Here is a 24,761-nt window from a genome sequence, read left to right on the forward strand (position 1 = left end):
AAATCAGAGTGCATGAGATGGTTTCATAAATTTAGTATGATTCGCAATTATCTATATATATATATATATCTTTATTTATTTATAATTTTTGTTGTAATTTTGATTAAAATTGGTACAGACACACAAATTTTTGAGTGAGTGATATTATAATAAGTTTGAGGGTGTAATTCGAAATTTACCCAAATTAAAATGGGCTGTGGCACTTGCACACCTGTTTCTTTATTAGGAGGCTTATTTGCCCTGGGAACGGAATGATTGATTGCTATTCGCTAGAGAAAGCGAGAGAGATGGCGAATAATGGTAATGCATAGTTTGACCTTGTTAGGGCGAAATTACAAGGGCGACAGCAGCGCGAGGGAGCTAACGGATTTGCTCGCGTTTATCCCAAAAATCTTCTCACCCTCTTCCATCGTCATCCTAGTCCCCGCTTGGGAAAGGCAGTTTGATTTGGACGAATCGAACTGGCCCGATCGCTGATGACGCGGGGATAGCGAGAGCCGATCCCTCGGGAAATCTGGTCCTGAGATGAAGGGTAGCTGCGACGTGGACGCTGGGACAACGGCGGCGGAGTCTTCCATTCCGCCACTGCTGGAATGGAAATTCTCGCAGGTTTTTGGGGAGAGGGCGGCAGGCGAGGAGGTCCAGGAAGGTATGATTTCCTACTTAGGTTGGTTCTTGGTGCTCATAGACGAGGTTAGGGTTTCTTGGGGACTTTATGTCCGCTGGAGCTGACAATTTACCTTCCACTAGTTTAGCCATATATTTGCTACTAATTATATAGAGTTGGATTCTACGGCTGTATCTCCTTCCTTTTCTGAACGAAAAAGTGGAACTTGTTTCCTTCTCTGGAGTATAAAATCATATTAATTGTGAAACTACTGCAAGATACGGTCCTACTCTACAAGTTTTTTCGTTTCCACTTTGTTATTTGTGATTGTGAACTGCTTAGCCGTTTGTTTTGCAATTATTTTCTGGAGAAATAAATAACTCATTCATACACTCGATGATACATTGTGGAAGCGTTGGCTGACTTGCTAATTCTTGCATACCAGCGATGCTAGTCGCATTCTTCAGTTAGCTATCAGCTACTGATATATTGAGTTCTTTAACCAGCTCAGAATACCCCTTCTAAGTTTTCCATCTCTGTTAAAAACATTTTCTCACCACTTATCTGATATGTCCGAGTTGGAGCTGATACAATGGAGTTGGGGGATGTCCTGTGAAGCCACTTATTTATCTTTTGGTCATGAAGAGTAAGAGGAATGCCCTTGTCATCATAAGAAGATTGACATCAATGTTTATGAGGAATGTTTGTTTTCTCCAGATATTACTTTCATCAGTGCATCTATGATTTTGTTTCCTTCTTCACTCCCTTAGGTGAAATACTTCACTTCCTTTACGCTTTAGGTGAAATGCTTCACTTCTTTTCCATTTTCATTCAAAAGTAATGCAGTTTAACTCGTGGGCATGTTTCTTAAATAATGAACTACTTAGTTTAGTTTGAGTCATCACTTTTTTTATTACTAGTATATGTTACAATTTTTGTTTTCATTTTTCTAAGCTTTTGATGCAGGTTCAATTTCCTTGCAAATCAATTGTTTTAGGATTTGTTAAGCATTGGTTGATATGAATAGTTGTTGTTTATGACGATTGTGACTAATGTTCAGATGGAACATAAATAATCATTAATCAGTTTTCTCCCAGCATTTTCACATCCAAAATATTTATGTACTAGCATCTGGCAGCTGCCCCTTTAGTTTTTTACTTATCTTCTCAATAATGGTAGTAAATATCTATATGATCTCAACACTCTTCGGTTACTTCTGTTACCGTCACCGTAGTCAACTACTACTAGACACCTGTATTATGACTGATGTTGAGTTTTGCTTCAAGTTCCTCTTTAAGATTTCTTTCTCATATCTGACATAAGATGGCTGAAGGGAAGTCTTGGCGCAATGGTAAAATTGTTGTCATGTGACCTTGAGGTCATCAGGTTTGAGTTGCGGAAATAATCTCTTGCAAAATGCAAGGTAAGACTGTGTACAATAGACCCAATGTGGTCTGACCCTTCCCTAAGACCTTGCACTGGCAGGAACTTCGTGCACTGGGCTGCCCTTTATCTGACATAAGATGGCTGGCATGAGCTTAGGTACCAATGGTATAGTTGCCCATACATAAAGAACTGTTCTATCCCATTTCCTTCGCTGCTAAAAAAAATTGACCATATCCAATAATTTGGTCATGACTTCACATTCTATTTCTGTGTAGTGACAAAGTTTATGACTTTTTAAAACTGTTTTCATAGTGAAGTTGCATATCTAATCTTATATTCTTCAGATCCTGTGAGTTGCTAACATTCTTAATATCTGTTTCGTTGCAGTTGATATTATTTCAGCGATTGAATTTGACAAGTCTGGAGATCATCTTGCCACTGGTGATCGAGGAGGGCGTGTTGTTTTGTTTGAAAGGACAGATGTTAGACACGTATGCATATCTTTGAACTTCTTGTTTGTGTTTTTTTGTTGTCCTGTTTCACTTTCCACATTTTTCATTTTGATTTACAGCATGGTTTCCGAAAGGACTTGGAGAAGCAAGATTGTCCAATTACTAGGCACCCTGAGTTCTGCTACAAGACTGAGTTCCAAAGCCATGAGCCTGAAGTACTTTGTTCTAAATAACAACTATCTACAATGTATCATGATATGTAGTAGAAATCTGATATATTTCTTTTCATATTATGCTGCAGTTTGATTATCTTAAAAGCTTGGAAATAGAGGAGAAGATTAATAAGATCAAATGGTGTCAGACAGTCAATAATTCTCTTTTCCTTCTTTCTACGAATCACAAGACTATTAAGTACTGGAAAGTAAGACCTTTTCTTTTCCAGGAGATTGTCATGCTTTTTGTTCAATCGTGTACAATACCCTTTTTTCCTTCTAATTTTAAATCTAGCTAATGTAAGAAGTTGTGTGATTGTTAGCTTTTTGATTGCACATATTTTTTGTTTTCTTTTCATAAGAGACATTTTCTGTTTATCTTTATCAATCTATAGTGGCTTATCATATATATTTTGTGGTTTTTCATATAATTTTTTTGGCATTATTGGATTCATTCTGATGGTGACCAGTAATTTCAGAGTTCTATCTAGGATTACATATGCTAGCATAATCAAAGATGATAAAAGCAAATAATTTGTTATCATGACATTTCAACTTTGCTATCATGACATTTCAACTTTGCATGTGCAATATTAAGAGTACATAAAAACTTCACTGAGCTGCAAAGGTAGCTTAGAGACCCTTTTATAAACACCATATATGTTAAGGGATGAATTGCAAATTTACTATAACAAAAAGTGTAGGGTAGAGAGGAGTACCTAGGGGAAAATCTCTAATAGCTTTTCCATTTACCTTTTCATAGTTTTAGAGGGGCGCCGTTCACTCTCCATATTGTGAGTTGTGTGATGTTTGGCATCTTTTACTAGTGACAGTGATGCCTAAGCAATCCTTTAGCACACCTTGGAGCAATTCCCATGCAAGCATCTCTGTTCGGCAACATTAGCTCCACAAGCATTTAATTTGACGTGTCTGTATGTGTGCGACATCACCTTTGTGGGTGTCAAGTGATGGACACAACCTTCTGCAAATCAGTCATCTTCCCTAGATTAATTTGCTGCCAAACCACCTAGACTACTTTGTCATTCAGCGATCTTGAAGCACCTCTGCACTACGTGGATATGGTTATTCTCACACCGCAAGCAGCATTTCTCCATAATTGCTCTTCATTTGTCATCTATTCTTCACAATAGTGATTAGGATCTCCAAATACCGCTAAGGGCAATGACTTCTCTTCATGACCCATGGTATAAAGACACCTTCATCAAGATCTATCTTTAATTCAAATGTCGGATTTCTCAATTACGGCTTTCATGTGTGTCCTTTTTCCAGTTTCTGGGTTTCTTGGGTCCATGATGATTACCATAAAGAAGTTGAATAAGAGGAACTATACTTTATGGTTCACTGCAATTCAAGATTGGTTCATGGGCCAAGGTATTTTGGATCTTCTCACCATGTACGTTGTTGAGATTCTTGAATCTAATTAAGTCTCATGGGAGCAAATTAATGCACATGTTTATCCTTCTTCTTTGTTGGACTATCAATCCTAGTGTTATGAGAACATTTTGTTATTACTCATGACTATTATCTCAGGATTTGTATAAGGTTGAAATCTTTCAGGTGTATGATGTGATTGATAATCTCTTTCAATAGTGACAACATGACACTAAGATGACCACTCACATTGTCTTCGAGGCTTTTTCAGTCGATTTTATAGACATCTTTCACCTCAAATGTTACTGCAAGATCACTTTGGCAAGCTCCTCATCAGTGTCTTCCTTTATATCATTCACCCTAAGCTGGAGGCACTGAAGATCAAGATATTGGGAGACCGTTCGATACTACCCTTCAGACGTGTATATATAGATGTTGTAGGCTTTGACCATTGCCTATCATCCTTTGATCCTACAATGGTTCTATTGGCATAATTACGTGGTAGTAGAGCATTCCATCAGTGATGCATGGTGGTCATGTTATTGAACAAGGCCTGCTTAAGTGTCAGCATTATAAAAAATTTAGTAATATGCAGGATGTTTACTATTCTTTCTATGGTTACTTAGCCATGCATTACATACATGTTATGTGGTCTAATTGAATTTTCTTCTTGGACTAATCTTTAAATGCACACCCACTGTATCCTTAATTCCACTATTTTATCCAGACTTCATTTGTTGGGCCCTTGAAGTAGGTTCTTATTGTATATTAGATGATATATGGTTCTTTTTCTTAATAACATTGACTATTTAAAGTATTTTTTTAACTAGTAGAAGTGTTAAATATGTGCTTTTATCTAGGTTAGCAAAAGCATTAGTTTTTTATTGCTCCAAAATTACATGCAAGTATGAGAAGAAATTCAAACGCGTGGTTTTAGTTAGAACTTGCATATGATTTCAATTTTCAGTGAATTGTTGTAAAATTTCAAAGAAAATGAGATGATTTTTCTTAATTTCATAATGGAACTTGAAATTGTATGTTTTAGACAGCTGTATTAATTGTTACTTCTTGAAACTATATAGGTGCAAGAAAAGAAAGTGAAGAAGTTTTCTGAAACCAATATAGATACTTCAGAAAATGGGAGCATTGCTAGCTCAAGTATAACCGCTACAAGATTTGTTCCGGATGGTGCTTATGCAGAAAGACCCCACAGTCACTTGAGCAATGAGTTTTCCATCCCTCCTGGGGGCTCTTCGTTGCTTCGTCTTCCAGTGGTACTTGTACTTATCCTATTGAATTTGCAAAATATGATTTACAACCTAGATGCATTAAAATATACAAAGGGAGTTCATCCATTGAACAAATTTACCTTGCACTTATAGCTATACTAACACACCCTTTTGCATTCACCTTTGGCTCATGCAATCTGCAACCTTTCACAGATTTTGCTTCTTAAACTTGTCTGCATTCTGTTTTACAAGTTGTAATAGATGTTTAGTATGTATCTTTGTATGTACATATAGGTGATGAGTCAAGAGACAAGCCTTATTCCTAAATGCCGAAGGATATATGCTCATGCCCATGATTATCACATAAATTCCATCTCAACTAACAGGTGAATCATGCATCTTTTAATTATCCTCGTCCAATTTTCACTCACTCTATTTTTTTTGTGTTTAGTTTCTTTATGACAAAGCTCTTTTGATCTTCCTTTACTCAATTAGTTATGTTTTTCTTTTGGGCTGCTCATCCTTTTAGCATGAAAAATATAAACATGCTTCTGTAGATAGTTTTTTTCTTTTTTACTCAATGTGATATCAACCACTAAAATTGATCATAAATTGGTTGGTTTTGGCTGTCTCAATATCTGAGCTATTGATGTAATATTGACTTTTCCCCCTTTACCAATAGCATCTTTAGAGGGGAGGGGGGCTTTGACTAGTAAAAAGCCACATGGATCCATGCACCTTATAATTGCGGATTAAAACCCTTCAACGAGCCCCCTTTGTGGCCATTTGTTTTGAAATTATCAATGCCCATTGAATTATTGCTTTAGGTGTTATTTTTGCCCATTATAGTTTTGTCCTTCACAAGGGTATTTATGGTCTCATTAGGTCACACAACTTTAATGGAGCTCATTGAGGAGTTGCATTTTAATGATTTTTAGGGCTTTAGGTAACTCATCCATGCAATGACATTGATACCAATTACTAGAGACACGATCAAATACCAATGCATGAGGATAACTAATATTTGGTTGATCGAGGAGAGTCAAATACCAAAAGGTCTCTCAAGAGAAGTGAATTGAGGTTTTCTTGGAAGAAGAAATTTGGGAGTGAACTTGTTTGATATTATTATTGTAAAGGGGGGTGCAATGGTAAAGTTGTTGCCGTGTGATCTTGTGGTCACGGATTGCAGAAACAACCTCTTGCAATGTAGGGTAAGGTTGCGTACATTAGATCCAATGTGGTCCGATCCTTCCTCGAGACTCCGCATTGGCGAGAGCTTCGTGTACCAGGCTGCATTTTTTTATATAGAGAGGGGGGGGGGGGGGGGGGGGGGGGGTTGCAACTTGGTCTACAAGGCTCCTAGACCACCCCCAATAAAATATTTTCATGCATAATTTCTTTGTTTATGGTGGACTAACAGCATATGTATATTAAACCCAACTACTATTATGATGCATCAATAAAGATTGAAAAATTATTAGATTCAATATAATTATTAAGGATGCGCCCATCACATTACTCTTCACTGCTACTGTGGTGCCTAAGCTAGCTGTTAATGTGCCAATGAAGACATAATGGATGTCTTGATTGAATGGTTTGTCTTGCAAGAGCTAGAATTTGTGTTGCATTTACATTCAACTTTTGTCATGCTTGGATGACCGCATCATACATTTTTGTGAGGAGGATGGAAAAAACATGTATGAGGAATCGAGAATGCTTTGTTAAGACATTTAGGTGTCAATTTTGATCATATTTGCTTCTATTGATCTTGATTTACACAATAGGCTCATTAGTGGCAGATTAACCTCTTTGTGATGTATCTAATTCATTATCTTTGTTATTGCATGGTAAAAAAGTAATGGATATATGATTAGAATTCATTCAGTCAAAACAATTGGAACTCCTTTCTGATTGTTTGCATTGTGCTATTGGAAATAGATGAATATTTATTTGAGCTGATGGTTTACATTTAGGATAGTTGGAGTTATTATTATTTTTTCTCTTTTTAATTATCATTAGATCGTAGTGCTTTGGCTGCAGTGGTTCTGACATTGATAGAAGGTTTGAAATTTCACTTCGATCTGGGGCTTTGATCCCTAATCAAAATGAGATGTTTCAGTGCCATGTTCCTAATGCAGAAATATGGTGCTGAAGTTATTGATGGGAAGAGGAAGGAATTGGAGAGGAGAAAATAAGATCAGAGGAAGAGAAAAAAGAAGAGGAAATCCTAACCTCATCATGGTTATCGTGCACAAGCTCGTATCTCAATAGGGGTGTCAAAATGAACTTGATCCGTCAACCTGGCCCGAGTCGACCCAAAAAATATCGGGTTAGAGTTGAGGGTTTTCGGGTTGGGGTTGGGGTTTTCTGGGTTGGATTGGATGTTGGGTTTGGGTTTGGGTTGAATAAGAACTTTTTTAGCTTCAAAGAAATCACAAACTTCTTATTCAATGTAGAACAATTTTTCCAATCTATCACTTGCTAAGGAGCAGAGGATATATGTCACCACTATGTACTTGTTCGTAGTACTGAGCAAGCTTTGTTGATGAATCAATGCTTAAATTTCCCAAACACCCTTTACACTTCCCATTTGTGCCTCTGACTTCACCATTAGAGGGATACTTATCTAGGATGGATACTCAGTTGCATATGAGAGTGAGAAGCTCAATGATATGAAATAAAGATATCTTGTGCACGAGAAGGAAATGATGACAATAGTCCATTGTCTATGAGTTTGGAAGCATTATTTGCTAGGTGTCATTTTGTAGTCAACATCGATAAAGTTACATTTTTCTATTTCCAAGCTAAGAAGTGATTGCCTCCAAAATAAGCTTGTTAATAAAGTTTCCTTACTGAATTTGATATGCCAATAGAGCACAAGCTGAGACAAACAATTGTTGCCATCGATGCTCTCAGTCTCAAGATTGGATCTCTTCTAGGAGACATGACAGCTGCAATAATGTTAGTCAAGTACAATCCTACTTTATAAGACACTCAGAACAATCTTAGTCCATTACAAACCCACTTTATGGACAACATTTGATTGAAAATACAAAGTGAGCGACAAGATGAGACACCATTGAAAGTGATTAAAGATAGCAAAACTCCAAGATTTTAGTTCCAAGTGGAACTTATCTATGCCAAAGGAAATCAAGTCTATGTTCCAAAGTTACCATGGCTTTGATGAGAACCATTTAAACCTTATGGACAGGAACTTAAGCTGCTATAGAATGCTCTTTTCTGGATAAAGATGGAGGATAAAAGGGTAGCCTGATGCACGAAGCTTCAACCAAAGCTGCTATTGTACGAATGCATTTTTCTGGCCAAACATGGAGAATGATGTTGAATAATACATTAAGATTTGCTTAATCTATTTGTAAGAAATGTTAGCAAGCCGAAAGCCAGCAGGGCTTCTAGTGTCAATGCTAGCCATCCGAACCATGATAAAGCATCTTCTTGGATTTTATATTGAATCTTCCTAAAGTTAGAGAGCTTGGTTCAATTCTAGTAGTGGTTGATTGATTCTCTAAGTATGCAATATTCATTGCAATTTCCACTCACTATTTGACATTAGAGGTGACACAAACCTTGTGATGAGGCACATTGTCAAATATTGGGGTGTCTTACGGTATCATCATCCAAAGACTCAAGAAAAGTCATGAACAACTTTTTAAGTTGTTGATGAGATTGTACTTCTCCATAAATTTACATCTTTAAACTTATGGGGAAATAGAGTGGTTCAATGAACTTTTCGAACATTATCTCAATCGCTTTGTGGTAGCCAACCAAAGGGATTGGGTGAAGTTGATTGACATGGCTCGATTCTCTTATAACTTGTAGAAGAGCTCAATGACCAACAAGAGTGCAATCAAAATTGTGAATGGGTGGCAACTGAACATCGTCACCCATTGGCAACTGGCGTCTGGCTATTGTTGAAATGGTGGTGTTGCATATTTGATGGCAAAGGAATGACAAAAGAATCAATAGATTGCAAATTCTACTTGGAATGGGCAGTTAGGAAGATGAAAAGGTGGATAGATTCGGAAAGGAAACATGTGAGCTTTAATATTGGGGATAAAGTCCTAATGAAGCTCCAACCTACTCCTTTCAAGATGTTTGAAAGCAACATTTATTTGTGTGAATCATGTATATGTTTTTGTTCGTATTTAGCATGCATTTACTGTCATATATGACATTATTTAGTTTAACTTTATCTTTTGCATTAATTTCTATATTTTTAGTTTGGATGAATGCTCTTTGTTATATTTGATGATAAGATGCGAAGATCTTGACTTTGGAGCTCGTTTGAAGACGAAAAGCCATTGGAGTGACAATTCAACATGGTCCATAGCTTGCCCGTGGCACTTGTCACGATCATGGACCACCTATGGGTGAAGATTCGACATCGGAACAACGATCGAGACTTTCAGCAGGAAACATGGCCAGGCCGTGACACCTACTATGATTGTGTTCCCCTCTGACTTCTTATGAGAAAGCATCTAGAGCCTACCATGATCAGGTCATGGTGCTTGCCACGACCATAGTGCTTCAAGATGACATTCCTCTTATTTTTAGAAAATTCTATCAAGCCTTCCCTAATTTTTGGAAGTTTTGTTAGCTCCCTTTATTTTTAGGAAATTATGTTAGTTTTTCTTTTTTTTAGGAAATTTAGTTAGCTGTCCTGACTTTTTAGGAATTTATATTGGGGCTATCCTACTTTTTAGGAAACCCTGTCAAGACTCTAAACCTAGGCAAGGGGTGGCGGCTAGAAGGCATCGAGGGATTAAGGGGATCTCCCCTTTCCCGATCGTGGGGTTGTCATGACAGGCGACCCCAAAAGAGAGTCGTCTTCGAAGAGATCCAAGGAGTGAGAGATTTTAGTCGTCAAGGAGCACGTTGAGATCATCTTAATGCGTCATCGACATCTACAAACTGAGTTCTTCTTACACTTCTCTTTATTTCGAGTTGTAGAATGCTTTTGATCATGTCTTTTGGCTTGTTTCTCCATCGTGATAGAGTAGTCTCCTAAAATTAGAAAGTAATCCAATGTTGATTTGATAATTATATGTTGTTATTTATCTCTTTTATCGCATGATGTGTTAATCCTTGATTTAGTTGTTATTATGCATAACATGCTAATATGTTCTAATGGACCTTAGCATAGATCTTGGGGTGAGGAAGAAGAATTGAAAGGTGAATTCCGATCTTGGACTTATAATAACTTGACTTGAGGAGTTGTTCGGGAAAATAGTTCAAACTCTCTCAAGGGTACCATTGACTATCACATAGCATAAAGTGTCTATCTTAGTTTGGCTACCACGAAAGTTGGGGGTTGCGTTAGAGTAGATGCACTGGTGTATTCTCAAAAGGGAGCATTGAGTACCTTAGGATAGACCACCTTCAAGCTTGATTGACATTGAAGTAAAAGAGAGATTTATAACTACATTATCAATGATCGTCGTGGTGAAACTGAAGTCCTAAAATTATCTCAATGAACTACTGATTTTCTTCCCGTCTTTTAATTTTGTTTTCTTAATGCAATTGCTTCATATCAATTATCCCATTGCTCGCAAACTAATACTCATCTTCATTGTCCCTGAGGATGATAATTTTACTACTTGACGATGACCGTGCACTTGCGGTTAGCACACATCAAACATTCACAAGGGTTTAGTGCATGATTACAAAGGTTTCTTTGCAAGCACCAAGAAGGTTGGGGAGGTTGCTTATAAGTTGCAACTGCTAAAAGGATTCCCAATCCCATGCAGTATTCCTTGTGAGCTGTCTGAAGCCCTGCTATGCCGACTTGCAGGAAGAAGGGTGCAACATCTTGTGCCATTCGCTACTACCCAAGTTGTAAATCGAAGAGCAGAGGAGATAGTAGTAACTCGCAAGAAGACTCTTCTTACTAGAGCTACTGAACCGGAATACCTTGTTTGATGGAAGGAGCTTCCACATTAGGGGCAAGTTGGGGGGAGAGCACTCTGCGACAACACAAAGACATCATCAAAGCATTTGAAGACTAACCAAGCGGAGTATGTTAGGAATGAGAAGTGGTCTCATGTCTTATAAAACTTTAATTTTCTTTTCTTTGTCTTGGAGCCATTCTGACACTTCAAATCTAGGCTAATGCTCCAGCATTTGCCTCATTTTGATGAACAAGAGGACAAAGAAAAGTGGCATTCAAATTGGCTCCTTGGAACCATTCATTGTTTTAGTAAGCATTTTAAATTTTGAACTTGCAGATGTTGTATGTGTAATCCTTGTTCAAGATGATTACGAAGAAGATTTGCTAACCCATTGGATATCACTTAATTCACATCCATTTCAAGATAAAAACAATTAATCATGAACAATGGTTACTTTGCTTTTGTGTGGGTGATGAGAATATCCATCACTGCAAGCTTTGCCCTTCAGCCTGGGGTTTAAGTTATAACAGAGTACCTAGCATCTGATAACCTTCTCCACTGTTTGATTCTTGGTGTGAAGTTGAACCTTTATTATAGGCTGATTAGATCTTCTCTAAATATGGACCAAGGTCAGACTAGCCATAGTCCAGCTGACTAAGGTGGCTGCAGTAATCATCAGACTTTGATAGTCTTAGAAGTCAGGAGGGGTGTGATGAAGAGACTAGATAACAGGAACAGCATTATGAGCTTCTTGAAGGTTCTGAAAAAGATTGGGTCAGCTTGACCATTGCAGGTCAGGAGCACTCTAGCATGCTATATAGTTTTTTAGCATATATCATATGTAAATTGGTGGATTATGATTGACTACTTCAGAAAGGTTGTTATTTTAGGAGGTATGAACACTTGTGGGCTGTGGCTTGTGTATTAATTTGGTTAAACCTTTGTGTGAGGTTTATTTATGGATGCTATCTTTTGTGCTTCTCCTAAAAAGTATTTTTACTGTACTGTAGTTGTTAAAAAAAAATCTTATTTTCTTAGGATCTGGAGGATTTATCTTACTTTATAAGAATATGTGGGACTTTTCAGTAACATGCTTTAATAATTGTCTTAATCTTGCATACTGCAATATTATTATATGTCTGCAAATATGTTTACATCTACTTGTCATTTGAGCTTTGTTGAAACTGATATTTATTTTCTTTTCAACTCAGTGATTGTGAGACGTTCATATCAGCTGATGATCTGCGAATAAACCTTTGGAATTTGGAAATTAACAATCAGAGTTTTAATATTGTTGATGTGAAACCTGCAAATATGGAGGATCTAACTGGTATCACCTCTTAATTGGAAGTTAAATTAATTCTTTGCTTTAAAACTTTGATCAGGCACTCTAAGTGTGTTAGTCATTTTTGTAATTTTTAGCACATTCTGCCTACTTAAGATGCAATATTAATTGCCTTGAGTTTTTATTCAGTAGGTGATTTTAATAGACCCAACTAGGTATCCATTCCTTTGATCTTCAGAAGTTCATTGGATGACATGGTTAAGAATCTCCATAAACACTGCAACACTACCAATACACTGGCAACCACCAACTTTGTTCCAGGAAGCAGATTAGTCTGTCCTAAGATTTCAAGTCCCCAATGGCATTCTTAGTCTAAGGTATGACTTGCTTTGAGGAATTAGTCTGTCCAAATAGAATTTGCCTCTGCCTGACAATTAATTTCTAATTAGTCTTTTTTATTTGTGTTTTTATCCTGATAAATAAGCATATTTGTTGGGTTGTTGATTGGTGGCTCTTTGATATGCAATAATGCAATAGGAATATCACAATAAAACTGCACAATCAGACTTATCCATTCTCTAGTGAGAATTAGGGAGCCTATTTTAACTTCAATTTTTTTTCTGGATCGCTTTGTGAAGTCATTGGGAAAAAAATGGTTGGTTATACCAGATCCTTTAGTTTATGACTTTTCTTGAGGGCACATTGTATGATCCGTGATACTCAGCTTACTAGATATCCTAGCTATTCCTGTACTATTTCTTCTACAATCCTTCTACATGTGCATATACTGTTCTATCTGATAATTCATATGTATATATTCACAGCCTACATTTAGAAAACTTTATATTCACAGCTTACTAAAAATTTTTTTTCTGAGTTATGATGTTTTTTGAAATGGTACATTCTATTAGAGGTGATCACATCTGCTGAGTTCCATCCAACCCACTGTAACTTGCTGGCTTATAGTAGTTCAAAGGGCTCAGTCCGGCTTATAGACTTGCGACAATCTTCTTTATGTGACAATCATTCTAAGATGTAAGAAATTCCTTTCCTTATTCTATTGATGTGAGAATGACTTGAGGAAAATCATGTGCTACTCACTAAGTAGATTTTATCTCAACTTCTTGAAGTTATCTGGTATGGATAATAAGATACTTTACCAACAGATTTGAGGAACGTGAAGCTCCTGGTTCAAGATCATTTTTTACAGAGATCATTACGTCAATTTCAGATATTAAATTTGCAAAAGATGGAAGACATCTCCTTAGTCGTGATTATATGACTCTTAAGGTTGCTGTCTTATTCTCACTTCTTTTCATTTTCCCCTTTATCAGCACATTTGTGCAATATCATGGAAGCACAGGTTAGTGTCAGTTGGTTTGCTACTTGGAGTGGGATAAAATCTACTCACTGATAGTCACTACTACAGTAGACATGACATACTAGATTAAGTACTTAATGTGTATATATTAATTGAATTTTGGTTATTTCAAACAACAATACTTGAAATCCTTGTTGTGTCTGTACTAGACATTGGCACTTCTCATATTTTCCTAGGTAGATACTCCAAATTGCATCAGGATGCACTTGTGTCATCTGTGATTAATTCTGCACCATTATCTGTAGAATTGGCAAAGGCCTCTGAGTTTATGCCAAAAGAAATTCTTATAATTGAAACCAATATCGTACACACACATTCCTGTTGTACAGTTCATGCTTTTACCATACTATATGAAGAACCTAGAGCCTGCATTCTCATGCTAATCAATCCACTATTTTTAAGCTAGATTGAAATATTAACTTTTCCTCAAGTATATTATCTTTAATATATATGTTTGAATCTGTTCTGTTTTATTCTTCTAAATTCAGTATCAATTGCTCAAAGTAACAAGTAGATGCAGATAATCTGTTGAAAGAATTTGCTTATAACTATCAATTTGCTTATAATGATCATCTTATTATTGAGCATGTTTGTTCAACTGTTTGCAGTAATGGCACCCTTTTCTGTCTTCTAATAATTCTCTAGGCCATCTCCACGTTGTGCTGCTCTCCCCTCTACTCTTCTTCTTGTCTTCGTACCTTAAAGTTGCCTATCACTCAAGTGTTTGGAGTCAACTTGACGAATTTATCCCTCTGTTAATGGAGATTTATGCATAACAATATCACTAGTGATACTCAAATAAATTACTTTTTTATTATATTAATTAATATTGTTTTGCCCTTCTACCTATGCCTTCTATGTTAAATGATCCAATCCTTCTTTTTAAATATACTCTATACCATCTCAACTTATTTCCTCTTAATATTATCCTTTATTGAAGCTAATATTTAATTACTCTCAAATATTAATATGTATATTTTTCATTTTATCTTTTCTAGTAATTCTACAAATCCATCTAGTATTTTATTTTTGCTACTTTTACTTTTCAACATGTTTTTTTCCTCCTTTGATCTATAAAAGTATGATGGATAAAAGCACATTGTTATTATACTTTCCTTTGAGGCTAATGGAGATATAAGAATCAACGTGTTATTTTCTGACAACCCAACATGATATATAAAGTATGATGGATCAAATCACATTGTTATTAAACGTCCCATTGAGCCTAATAGGGATATAATAATCACACAAGATCTAGAAGTCTCTCCATTTTGACTAGTCATTCTTTAACTTATTAATTAATCTTCATCAATATCCTTGAATAATAAATTCAAGATATCTAAAAGCTCATACAAAGATTTCATAATATCCATCATAACTATTCTACTGAAACTACATTTTCTCCACAATTCAAAGCTTGAATTAAATTAAATTACGCACATGAATTAGCACAACATCATCTAGAAATAAATTTTATAAAAATTATTATAAAGATCTACTTGAAGCTATGACCAAGCCTAGATGGATAATACTCATGTGGGTGTGGGTGTGGGTGTGGGTTTAAGTGTTTGTATTTTCATTGTAAGTTAAATTGAGCCATGTTCAAACTCGATCATGTCCTTGAAGTTTAGTGGGGTGAAATTCATGAACATCTCTTAGATCAAGCCTTGGAAATGCATATAATGTAACTACTTAATATTCTTTTTGTAATTCAAGCAACAATTAATTTATTACAGTGAAAACAAATAATGTTCTCTTGTCACGATAGCCTAAATATTTTCTATTGGTTGATTTGTAAGTTGAAGTTAGTTTTACTGATTTTAATGTAAAATTATAGGACCTTAATTTGTTAATAGTTGAATTTCCTCTCTTGGCTTTATGTTATTGTGTATGTCAAAATAATGATAATACAAGAAAATATATATATAAAACAACAATACTATCAGCATAGCTTTTGAAAGCCTATGAATAATATGATTCAGTGATGATTTTTCAAGAAGAAAGTTGATCCATTAGAAATATAACAAAAAACATAATTAAAAATCAAGGTAATATTCATATGCACATGTGATAATAAATCAAGGCCTATGAAGACATAAATAGGAAAGCAAATGAATTAGCTCATCAGTGATAATAAATTATAAAAGAAAGCACATGTGAAGAATTGAACTCTTGACATTTAAATATAAAAATTAATTCTTTTTGTATAAACTTGTTTCTTATGTGTTTTTTGTTGTTTGTTCAACAGCTGTGGGACATAAACATGGAATCTGGTCCTGTTGCAACTTTTCAGGTCCATGAGCATTTAAGACCTAGGGTAAATGCTTGGTTTTAAGTATTCTACATTTTCTCTGATCGAATTAATATTATTGGCTCTATACTATGATGGAACAGTTCTAGTGACTATAGTTTGCGCTTCTCTGCAGCTTTGTGATCTTTATGAAAGTGATTCAATCTTTGACAAATTTGATTGCTCCCTTAGTGGTGATGGGTTGCATGTCACGACTGGAAGTTACAGGTATAATCCAGCAGGTATTGTAGTGATGGTACTGCATTCTTCTGGCGTATTTCTGATATTTTATATCATTGGTGAACTGCAGCAATCTTTTTTGTGTATTTGGTTGTGTTCCTGGCAGCAATGAAGCAACCACTTTGGAAGCCAGTAAAAATCCAATGAGGTACAGTGGCCATAAAACTAAAAGAAATTCCTCTGTTCTCTCATTATGCCCTCCAGAAAATGTCTATTTAGCAATATATGGACATAGAAAGTAACAACCTCAGAATGCAATATAAAAGGGCCGTCTTCTTTGAACTTGTATAAAGAAATAAGTTTATCATGCTGATGACATTCATTTGTATATGTTCATAACGCAAGTAAGGTTGTGGAATTCGATTGACTTGATGACCAGTCCCTCAGTTATAACCACCTACTAATTTGCGGGGATTTTTTTCTCCTTTAAATCCTTTTAGATACTTTGGATGTTATGGTTTCCTTCCAGATTGGAGATCTTTGTTTCTGTTATTGATTTTGGTAACATCATATAGCCAATCACAAAGATTTGACGAGTGCTATTATTTGTTGAGGCACTTATTGTCTGTTACCAAGCAAGGTGATATTTTGTTTATTCTTCAACTGTCTTGATTCTTCATGTGAACCAGCAGACTATTTTCTTGACTCATTGTCTGTTACCGAGCAAGGAAATAAGTCAAGAAAGTTTTGCCTAATGGAACTTGGTTTTGGCACATTTTCAGCAGTTGAACCAGCAGACTATTGTCTCCCCTTCTCTCCTTCAGAAGTTGATATTTAATGGACGTTATGACATTTGTGCCTCTACTGTAATTTATTAGAAATATGTGAATGGAATTAAGTTTTCACTGGGCTATATTAGTTTGTCTTGCTTTATTATTGAAGCATCAGGTACAGTTTGACTTCTTTTCATGTGACTATAGGCTGCAAGTGCAGAACTCAAAGTCTGCAAGATCTATGAGCAGCTTCACACGTGGTGTTAGACGAGGTTTGGGATCTCTAAACTATATTTTTCTCCCAGCAGTCTTTTGTTCTATGCCATCTTATGTGATCTTAAATGCCACAGGAGCAGAAAGTTCTTCAGACTCTAACGGGAATTCGTATGATTTCACATCCAAATTACTCCATTTAGCATGGCACCCAACAGAAAATTTTATTGCTTGTGCTGCTATGAACAGTTTGTACATGTATTATGCATGAAGATACTAGGAACGGAAGCTTTCATTTTTTGCAATTTTTTTGTTTTGATTTGTTCCTCGAGGCACTTAGCTTTTGATGTTCAATGAGCTAGGTGTGGGAGCATGTGATTTTTTGCATGCTCAAGTGTGGTAAAAAATTTGCTACCCAGGTTCAATAGACATTCTACTTTCCATGGAAGCGTCTTCTGATTAATTTTGTGGGAGAGATTGAAGACCTTCACTAATGTTTGATGGCACCCTTGTAGATTGCTGCACCTATTGCAGGTGTTTTCATGTCTCAAAGCAGGGGTTGTTCTGCATCTGGATGTCAGGGCATCTGTACTTGTTGGACATATATACCAGAGCTTGGGGAAGTTCTTCTCTTGCAAAGCGTTCGCATATAATATTATACACGGAAATCCTTCAGCTTTTTTATCTTTGGAATATAGTATGTTTTCAGTTTAGAAATTGTTCAGGCAATGTAATCTCGATGGTCATTGATATTAAATTTTTTAAGCTGTCAAATAAGTTGGTCTTGATGCCTTCCGGTTCTCGTGTTTTATTTCTGATGTAATTTCATTTCCACTGTTTGTACCTCTTATGATATTAGCCAGGGGGTGTTCGTTGTTTGTGATTTCAGTACAAATTTCATTAATCTCCTTTTACATTACACATTTACACTATTGCTGGTTGATATATCTTTGGCCATCTGTTTTTTTTGGCAAATTGATTCTTTTATTAATCTATAACCATGCATTAAACTTATTTTTTAGGTGCATTATTGTATGATCTGCAGGAACTAGAGTTTTAACTCTCAACTATAAGAACCCACGAATAGAGGGGTTTTCACACTGGTTCATCCGTTTGAGGAGCGTTTGTTCTTTCTATCAAGAAGAAAATGCCATAACCATAAAAAATAATAATTTCTTTCTATCAAGTCGATGAAAAGTGAGAAGGAAACTTTTCAAATGCCTAATGACCATTATGAAAATTCCTAATGAAGTTATTTAGTCTCATTAATGTTCCAGCTAGGTGCATTAGTAGACTTGTTGAGCATTGTATTTTTAGAGTATCAGATTAATTTTATGATTGTTTTAATAGATGATATCTTGGTGAATCTTAAATCACAAAGTTTTCATGAGGAATAGTTTTGGAGGCCCAGAGAAAAAAAATAGTTGCCATACTAGTTGATTGCTAAGTGTTGGATTTCCAAGTTCTAAGAATGGCATATTAGTTGCTCTGCAGAAGATAGAAGCCATGTGCAACGTGGGCAATGTGAGACTGGGCATGAGATTTACAACTTTCTGGGACTTATAGGCTACTTACATTGATTCTTGAAGGGACTTCCAAGATAATGACAGCTTGACTAGATTGACAAAGAAAGAAGTGAAGTTCATCTCAAACCTGATAATTGCTTTAGTTCTAAGCTTTCCTTTTGGTGAAGGTTTTATCTGTTTGCTATTGCTTTTGGTGAAGTTCGCTCGTAACGAGGACATATCACCATAAACTTCATGTTAGGACTATTGAGATCTAAGAAGGGTCACAATTCAATTTAGGTCACCGTGGGACGATCGAATCACTTCTTAACTTTCTATGAGATCAACTCTCAAGACATTATGTGCTTCTATGATATTTCAATTAATTATATCGCTTCAAATCATGATATATTCTTCACTACTTGATATTTTAAAAATGCCTTTAGAGCACTTTGGAACTACTCTATGCTATCTTGTCTATCTATAAATAAATAAAATATATTAATAAAAAAACGTCTAATGAGTTATGAAAGTTGTACAATATAAAAATAAAATAAATTGTGGATTAGAATGATTTAACGTAATGAAATACTTCAAATAACAAATTAAAGTGAATTTAATATATCAAAAATTTAAGTTCAAAATGTAACAACTGAAAGAATTCAACAGCAAATGTTCTATTTTATTTATTTATTTATTTCTAGGTTGTTGGTCTCCCACGTCGAGCTCAAATTTTGGAGGGGTTCAACATTTACTGCGTAGCATGCATCAAGGTGAATCTCCCATCCTCCCAGTGAAAACTATGCTCTTCCTACTCCCCTTTTATCTTATTATTATTTTTCTTTTCCATTCCATCACTGACATTGACAGCTTCTTCTGTTCCTCTTCCTCCTTCCTCCCCATCCACCTATTCGTCTCCTTCAACGTCAGATCTCAATCTCTTCTCTTCTCCTCTGTCAACCTCACAGTCACTACTTCCTTAATCAGCTATTGACTGAAGATCGACCACAGATTCAACCTGTCAACCACTGCCTCCTTCAACTACTCACTCATGTCAAGTTTTTTATTACTTACTTTTATTTACAAGTCATTAGTTAATTAGATACGGTGGCACCGTGTGCATTTTTTAATCTATTTAAAAATAAGATGTGATTTATTTAAATTTATTGTTTGTTTCAAACAATTCGTTTAGATAACTTGCTTTATTATTAGACACGTTGTAAACTTGTTTGCGCACTTCTTTGTTACCATTGATTTCTCTATTTAAATGAGAATTTCAAAAAATTATTTGGACAAATATATGCTCAGAAAAACTTACATAGAAAAAAATATGATTTGTTATAGATCTCATTGGAAATTAAAGGTTAAAACAGTGAATTCTATGGGATGATTTTCTGTCGTGAGATTATTTATTTGCTACGACATAAATTAAAAACGATGACAGAAGCCTCAAAATGGAAATATTTGATTTTTGGAAGAGTACGATGTTGTCACTTCTAGAAACACACGTTGAGGCGAGAAGAACACAGAGAAGATAAGCACCCGAAGACCAAACAGACACGATTCCATAAATTTTGTGAAGAAAGAAAGAAAAAACTCTTAATATTACATGGTCCTCCGTGTCCTGCTTGCTGCTGAAGGCTGCTTTAGAATTTTTCACCTATAATTTATGCACACACATGCAAACATATTATATTATTATAATTGGTATCCATCAATGGTTCTACTATTTAGCTGCCGTGGCTTTGAAGCAACCTATAGATTCATCTCTGCACAGTTCTCTCTCTCTCTCTCTCTCTCTGCAAGCTTCTTCTGTCATACCAGTCCACAAAAGGATCATCATATCAGCACATCCCAAGGTCTCTTGTTCCTCACCCTCTTTCTTTTTCCCCTTCTCGGAATCCTTCGTAGCCAAAGCAAAATAATATCCTGTTTCCATCATTTCATGCAAGAAAAAAAAATACTGAACCAGCTCCAACTTTACCCATCACGCCAAAATATATTTAGTTTTATGTTATGTTAACTCTCGCAAGGTGGTGGTGGTGGTGGTCGTCTTTCCTTAAGGAGACAGATCAGAATTGTCTTTTCCCTTTATTTATGTATTTATATATTTATTAAGGGTTTGGTTCTTCGTTTTGTGAAGTAACAGCAGTGAACAGCCGTTTTCTTCTTTAGCTTTGGTAGCTGAACTGCCCAAATCTAAAAGCCCAAATACCTCTCTCTCTCTCTCTCTCTCTCTCTGTATTTGGTGTCAGTGTGCTTGTTGAGAGAAGCCTTTTCCTTTGATTTTTTTTCCCTCTTGGGTTTCAGTTAAAGTAGAAGGCATTCTCTCATATGTAAGTTGTTTAATGTGTTCCTTTTGCAATTCCTATTCTTATTTCTTCTTCTTCTTGATTGGTATCATATCTCTGTGTTTTATCTGAGTTACCTTCTGAAATGTTTTGATTTTACACGCTAGCTTGTTTTCTTTTCAGGCGATCAAGAAGATCGAGATCGACGCATGCGAGTGCTGATGAGTCATAATTCCAAGAATTAAACAAAGCCATGAACGCAAGCCCCATAAGCTCAGTGAGCAGTTCCAGCCTCATCGACGCCAAGATCGAAGAGCATCGCGTATTGTCTGCATCAAAACTCTGTCCTGGCTGCGGCCACAAGATCGATCCAAGGCCGGTCTGTGTTCATTAATTTTTGTTCTTCTTAATCTTGAACAAAAATAATTAAAAAAACAAGCATGCAAGCAAGCAAACAAACAAAGATTAATCTTTCCTGTGTATCTTACAGGACTGGTTTGGGCTACCTGCCGGAGTAAAGTTCGACCCGACAGATCAAGAGTTGATAGGGCACCTGGAAGCGAAGGTTAAAGCAGAAGAACTAAGATCTCACCCTCTGATAGACGAGTTCATCCCCACCATTGAAGGCGAAGATGGCATCTGCTACACCCACCCTGAGAAGCTCCCAGGTTTGATTTAATTAAATTCAAAAAGTCACATTAATTTCCCTTTGTTTATAATTACAACTTGCATTATTACATTTTATGTCCTGCTGTTACTAATTAATTAAGTTAATTAAATAGATTAATCGATGAGAATTAAGATGGTATATATATATATAGTTTGGTAAGTGGTTCATCTGACAAGGAAAAGAAACAAATTTTCAGTTTCCTGTCGCACCTAACCTAGCTAACTCACTGATCCATGCATGCACTAATTCGAAGGGCAGCACTGCTGCAGGGGTGACAAAGGATGGGCTGAGCAAGCACTTCTTCCACAGGCCCTCCAAGGCCTACACCACCGGCACAAGGAAGAGGAGGAAGATAATAAACCAGAGTGAGGACGAGCAGCTCCAAAGCCAGAGAGGGTCAGGGGAGACGAGGTGGCACAAGACAGGCAAGACCAGGCCTGTGATGGTCAACGGCAGGCAGAGAGGGTGCAAGAAGATCCTGGTGCTCTACACCAACTTTGGGAAGAACAGGAAGCCTGAGAAGACCAACTGGGTGATGCACCAGTACCACCTAGGGGAGGCGGAGGAGGAGAAGGAGGGGGAGCTGGTGGTGTCCAAGATCTTTTATCAGACCCAGCCGAGGCAGTGCAACTTCTTGGTGTCCGAGAGGAGCTGTAATGCAAACGCTAAAGCAGCAGCAGCTGCTGCTGCTGCTGCAAATGTGTTGGAGCACAGGATGGAGAGTGGGAGTGGAAGTAGATCCTCCATGGAGGTGGCGAGCAAAAGAGACCATGTCGAACATTCTGTCTCCGGATACAGTGGCATTGAGGTGGTGCACCATCACCAGCACATGAAGCCAGTTGAGGCCTTTAGCTTTGCTCCTTTTAGAGAATGTTTTTCTGAGGTAATTACACATGTAGTGTTTCAGGAATTGATTCATGGAAACTATTATATATTCTCATTTTTAATGATCAGCCAGAAGAAGAATTTAAGATGGATAACAAGTGATTAATTATAATGGAACAGACCGCGAGATCTGGTCACGAGCGTGGAGGAGAGCTACAGCTACGGGATCATCAGGTGGTGCAAGCCTCTGCAGCTTTCCACATGACGAGGCCTCCTCCTATGAATACCATCTCCGCCATTAATGCGCAGCTTTCCTCGTTGCAAGGCATTGCAAAGACCCTTACCATATGCTTTTGCATGCCCAAAAGTCTCAGGTGCATATTAATATTATTTAAATCGAAAGTTAGATTTTAGAAACAAATTGTCAATTTTATCCTTTTAATCTTTCTGAAGAAAAAGAATAGTTATTTAGAATATAATCTTGAACAGCAACAGCAGCAGCAACAACAACAATTACCACAAAGACAACAGAAGGTGGACAGTAGATCTGCTTCTTGTTTGGAAGAAGTGGTCATGAGTTGCACCTCTGCCGGAAGTAAAGCAGTGAGTAGCAACTTTCCATCACTGAAATTTAAATATAAATCATTACTTTTCTATCTTTTATATTCTTTTTTTTTTTCTTTCCATTACAGTGGTAGAGAATTGTGTCTGTATACATAGATGATCAACAGAATAAGAATATATATTTAATTACAAGAAAGTAAGGAACTATTTCTTCATTAAGATCTCCTAGATGAAATTAACTGATCTTAAAATTATAGAGAAGAATTACATTTTTATGTGAACGCATTCTTGTATTTTGAACATAATTAATACCAGTAATTGCAAGGATCCTCTCTTTTCCTTTAATATGCAACTTGTAAAAAGTGAAAAGGGGTGTAATTAAGCTTTTGATCTTTCACACTAGACTCTTACTGTCGTCTTTCAATTTAATTATTATAAATAAAGATAAAGGAAAAGGAAACTAGAGACTTCTTTTCTTCTTTAATTCATGAGTACTACTGATTTATGCAATATAAAATAATATCCTTCGATCATTTCCCTTTACTAGTGTATAGTATAGATTGCCAATTATAACATGCAATAACGGTGTGTAGCATTGCACCCATTTTCTATATATTCATGTTTATTTGATTTTGTTTACCCTTTTTATTTCAAAGAAAAGGATTGGTTATCCTTTTGTTAGATATATTACATCCTGAGCTACGTAACTAATTAAAAGTAGACTAATAATGACTAAAGCTGTTTTTAAAAAAAACTGAAGAAAAATGGTGAATTTATAAATTATTTCCTAATAACTAAATCTCCTCTAAAATGAGATCATAGCTGAGCTATATTTTCAAAATCCTATCTATTATCACTCATATATTCTGATCGATGTATGCTCTTCTATTATTCTTAGCTCGTGTGCTGTTAGTAATTTGCATGCTGTGTGGCAGGAAGCATCAATTCCAGAGCCTCAAGAGACAGAATGGCCGCAGTACCCATACTGCTGGCCACAAGACCAAGATCATCATCATGTCTAATGAGGAAAATGGACAAAGCCAAGAACCATGAATTATGAGAAGAAAGAAAGAAAGAAAAAGGGTATAATCATGATCACTCTGCTGTCTTTAGTGCTTTGTCAAGTTGAGAAAGAGAAAGATTTGAAGAGAAAGATCTATTCAACCAGTCAGGTTTGGATAAGGAATCATAAAACCACAATTTAATACATACAATTGCAATTTGCAAATAAAAGACTGTTTTGCCAAAAAAAATGGAAAAAAAATGACAGAAATAGTTAGAGAAGCTAGGAAGGCTATTGATTAAGAAACTGCATGAGCCTGGTTAAAACCATGCAAGGGTTGTGTATGTGTATATAATCTTCATAAATAACTGATCGTCCCTGTATTTTAATTGTAAGAATCATGCTAATATCTTTATTTTGCTTCCTAGTTTGTTATGAACTTAACAAGCTAGATGGGGGGAAAAGGACAAGAAATAATTTTTTACTAAAGGATATACTTGGTTTTTTTTTGTTGATGTTACTATAGCATAAGTTGCTGGCCAAATTTGATAAGAATAATAATATTATCATTATGACTTGATATATTATGTTGAC

At 36.1% G+C, this 24,761-nt stretch overlaps 1 protein-coding gene and 1 pseudogene across 1 annotated transcript; both read left to right on the forward strand.

Annotated features, from left to right (window-relative positions):
* The first annotated feature begins 175 nt into the window (after positions 1-175).
* On the forward strand, positions 176-18,074 carry LOC141837864 (serine/threonine protein phosphatase 2A 55 kDa regulatory subunit B beta isoform-like). Its single transcript, XM_074725265.1, has 14 exons — positions 176-649; positions 2,381-2,484; positions 2,565-2,660; positions 2,747-2,866; positions 5,132-5,323; positions 5,573-5,664; positions 12,399-12,517; positions 13,384-13,507; positions 13,639-13,762; positions 16,102-16,170; positions 16,280-16,371; positions 16,454-16,531; positions 17,304-17,368; positions 17,447-18,074. The coding sequence occupies exons 1-14, from the start codon at positions 526-528 to the stop codon at positions 17,578-17,580; spliced, it is 1,533 nt and encodes a 510-aa protein (XP_074581366.1). The 5' UTR covers positions 176-525; the 3' UTR covers positions 17,581-18,074.
* Positions 18,075-20,640: 2,566 nt separating this feature from the next.
* On the forward strand, positions 20,641-24,679 carry LOC141838310 (NAC domain-containing protein 75-like; annotated as a pseudogene).
* Positions 24,680-24,761: the final 82 nt, after the last annotated feature.

The sequence above is a fragment of the Curcuma longa genome, chromosome 1 (genome assembly GCF_044706935.1).
Source record: "Curcuma longa cultivar G26 ecotype Majalengka, Jawa Barat chromosome 1, ITB_CL_G26_1.1, whole genome shotgun sequence".
Lineage (NCBI taxonomy): Eukaryota > Viridiplantae > Streptophyta > Magnoliopsida > Zingiberales > Zingiberaceae > Curcuma > Curcuma longa.

Excerpts from the sequence above, each read along its gene's own strand:
- LOC141837864 (XM_074725265.1), top strand. The coding sequence starts at position 526 with ATGAAGGGTAGCTGCGACGTGGACGCTGGGACAACGGCGGCGGAGTCT. Across the intron at positions 650-2,380 it reads AGGCGAGGAGGTCCAGGAAG|TTGATATTATTTCAGCGATT; the intron begins GTATGATTTCCT and ends GTTTCGTTGCAG. Across the intron at positions 5,665-12,398 it reads AATTCCATCTCAACTAACAG|TGATTGTGAGACGTTCATAT; the intron begins GTGAATCATGCA and ends TTTTCAACTCAG.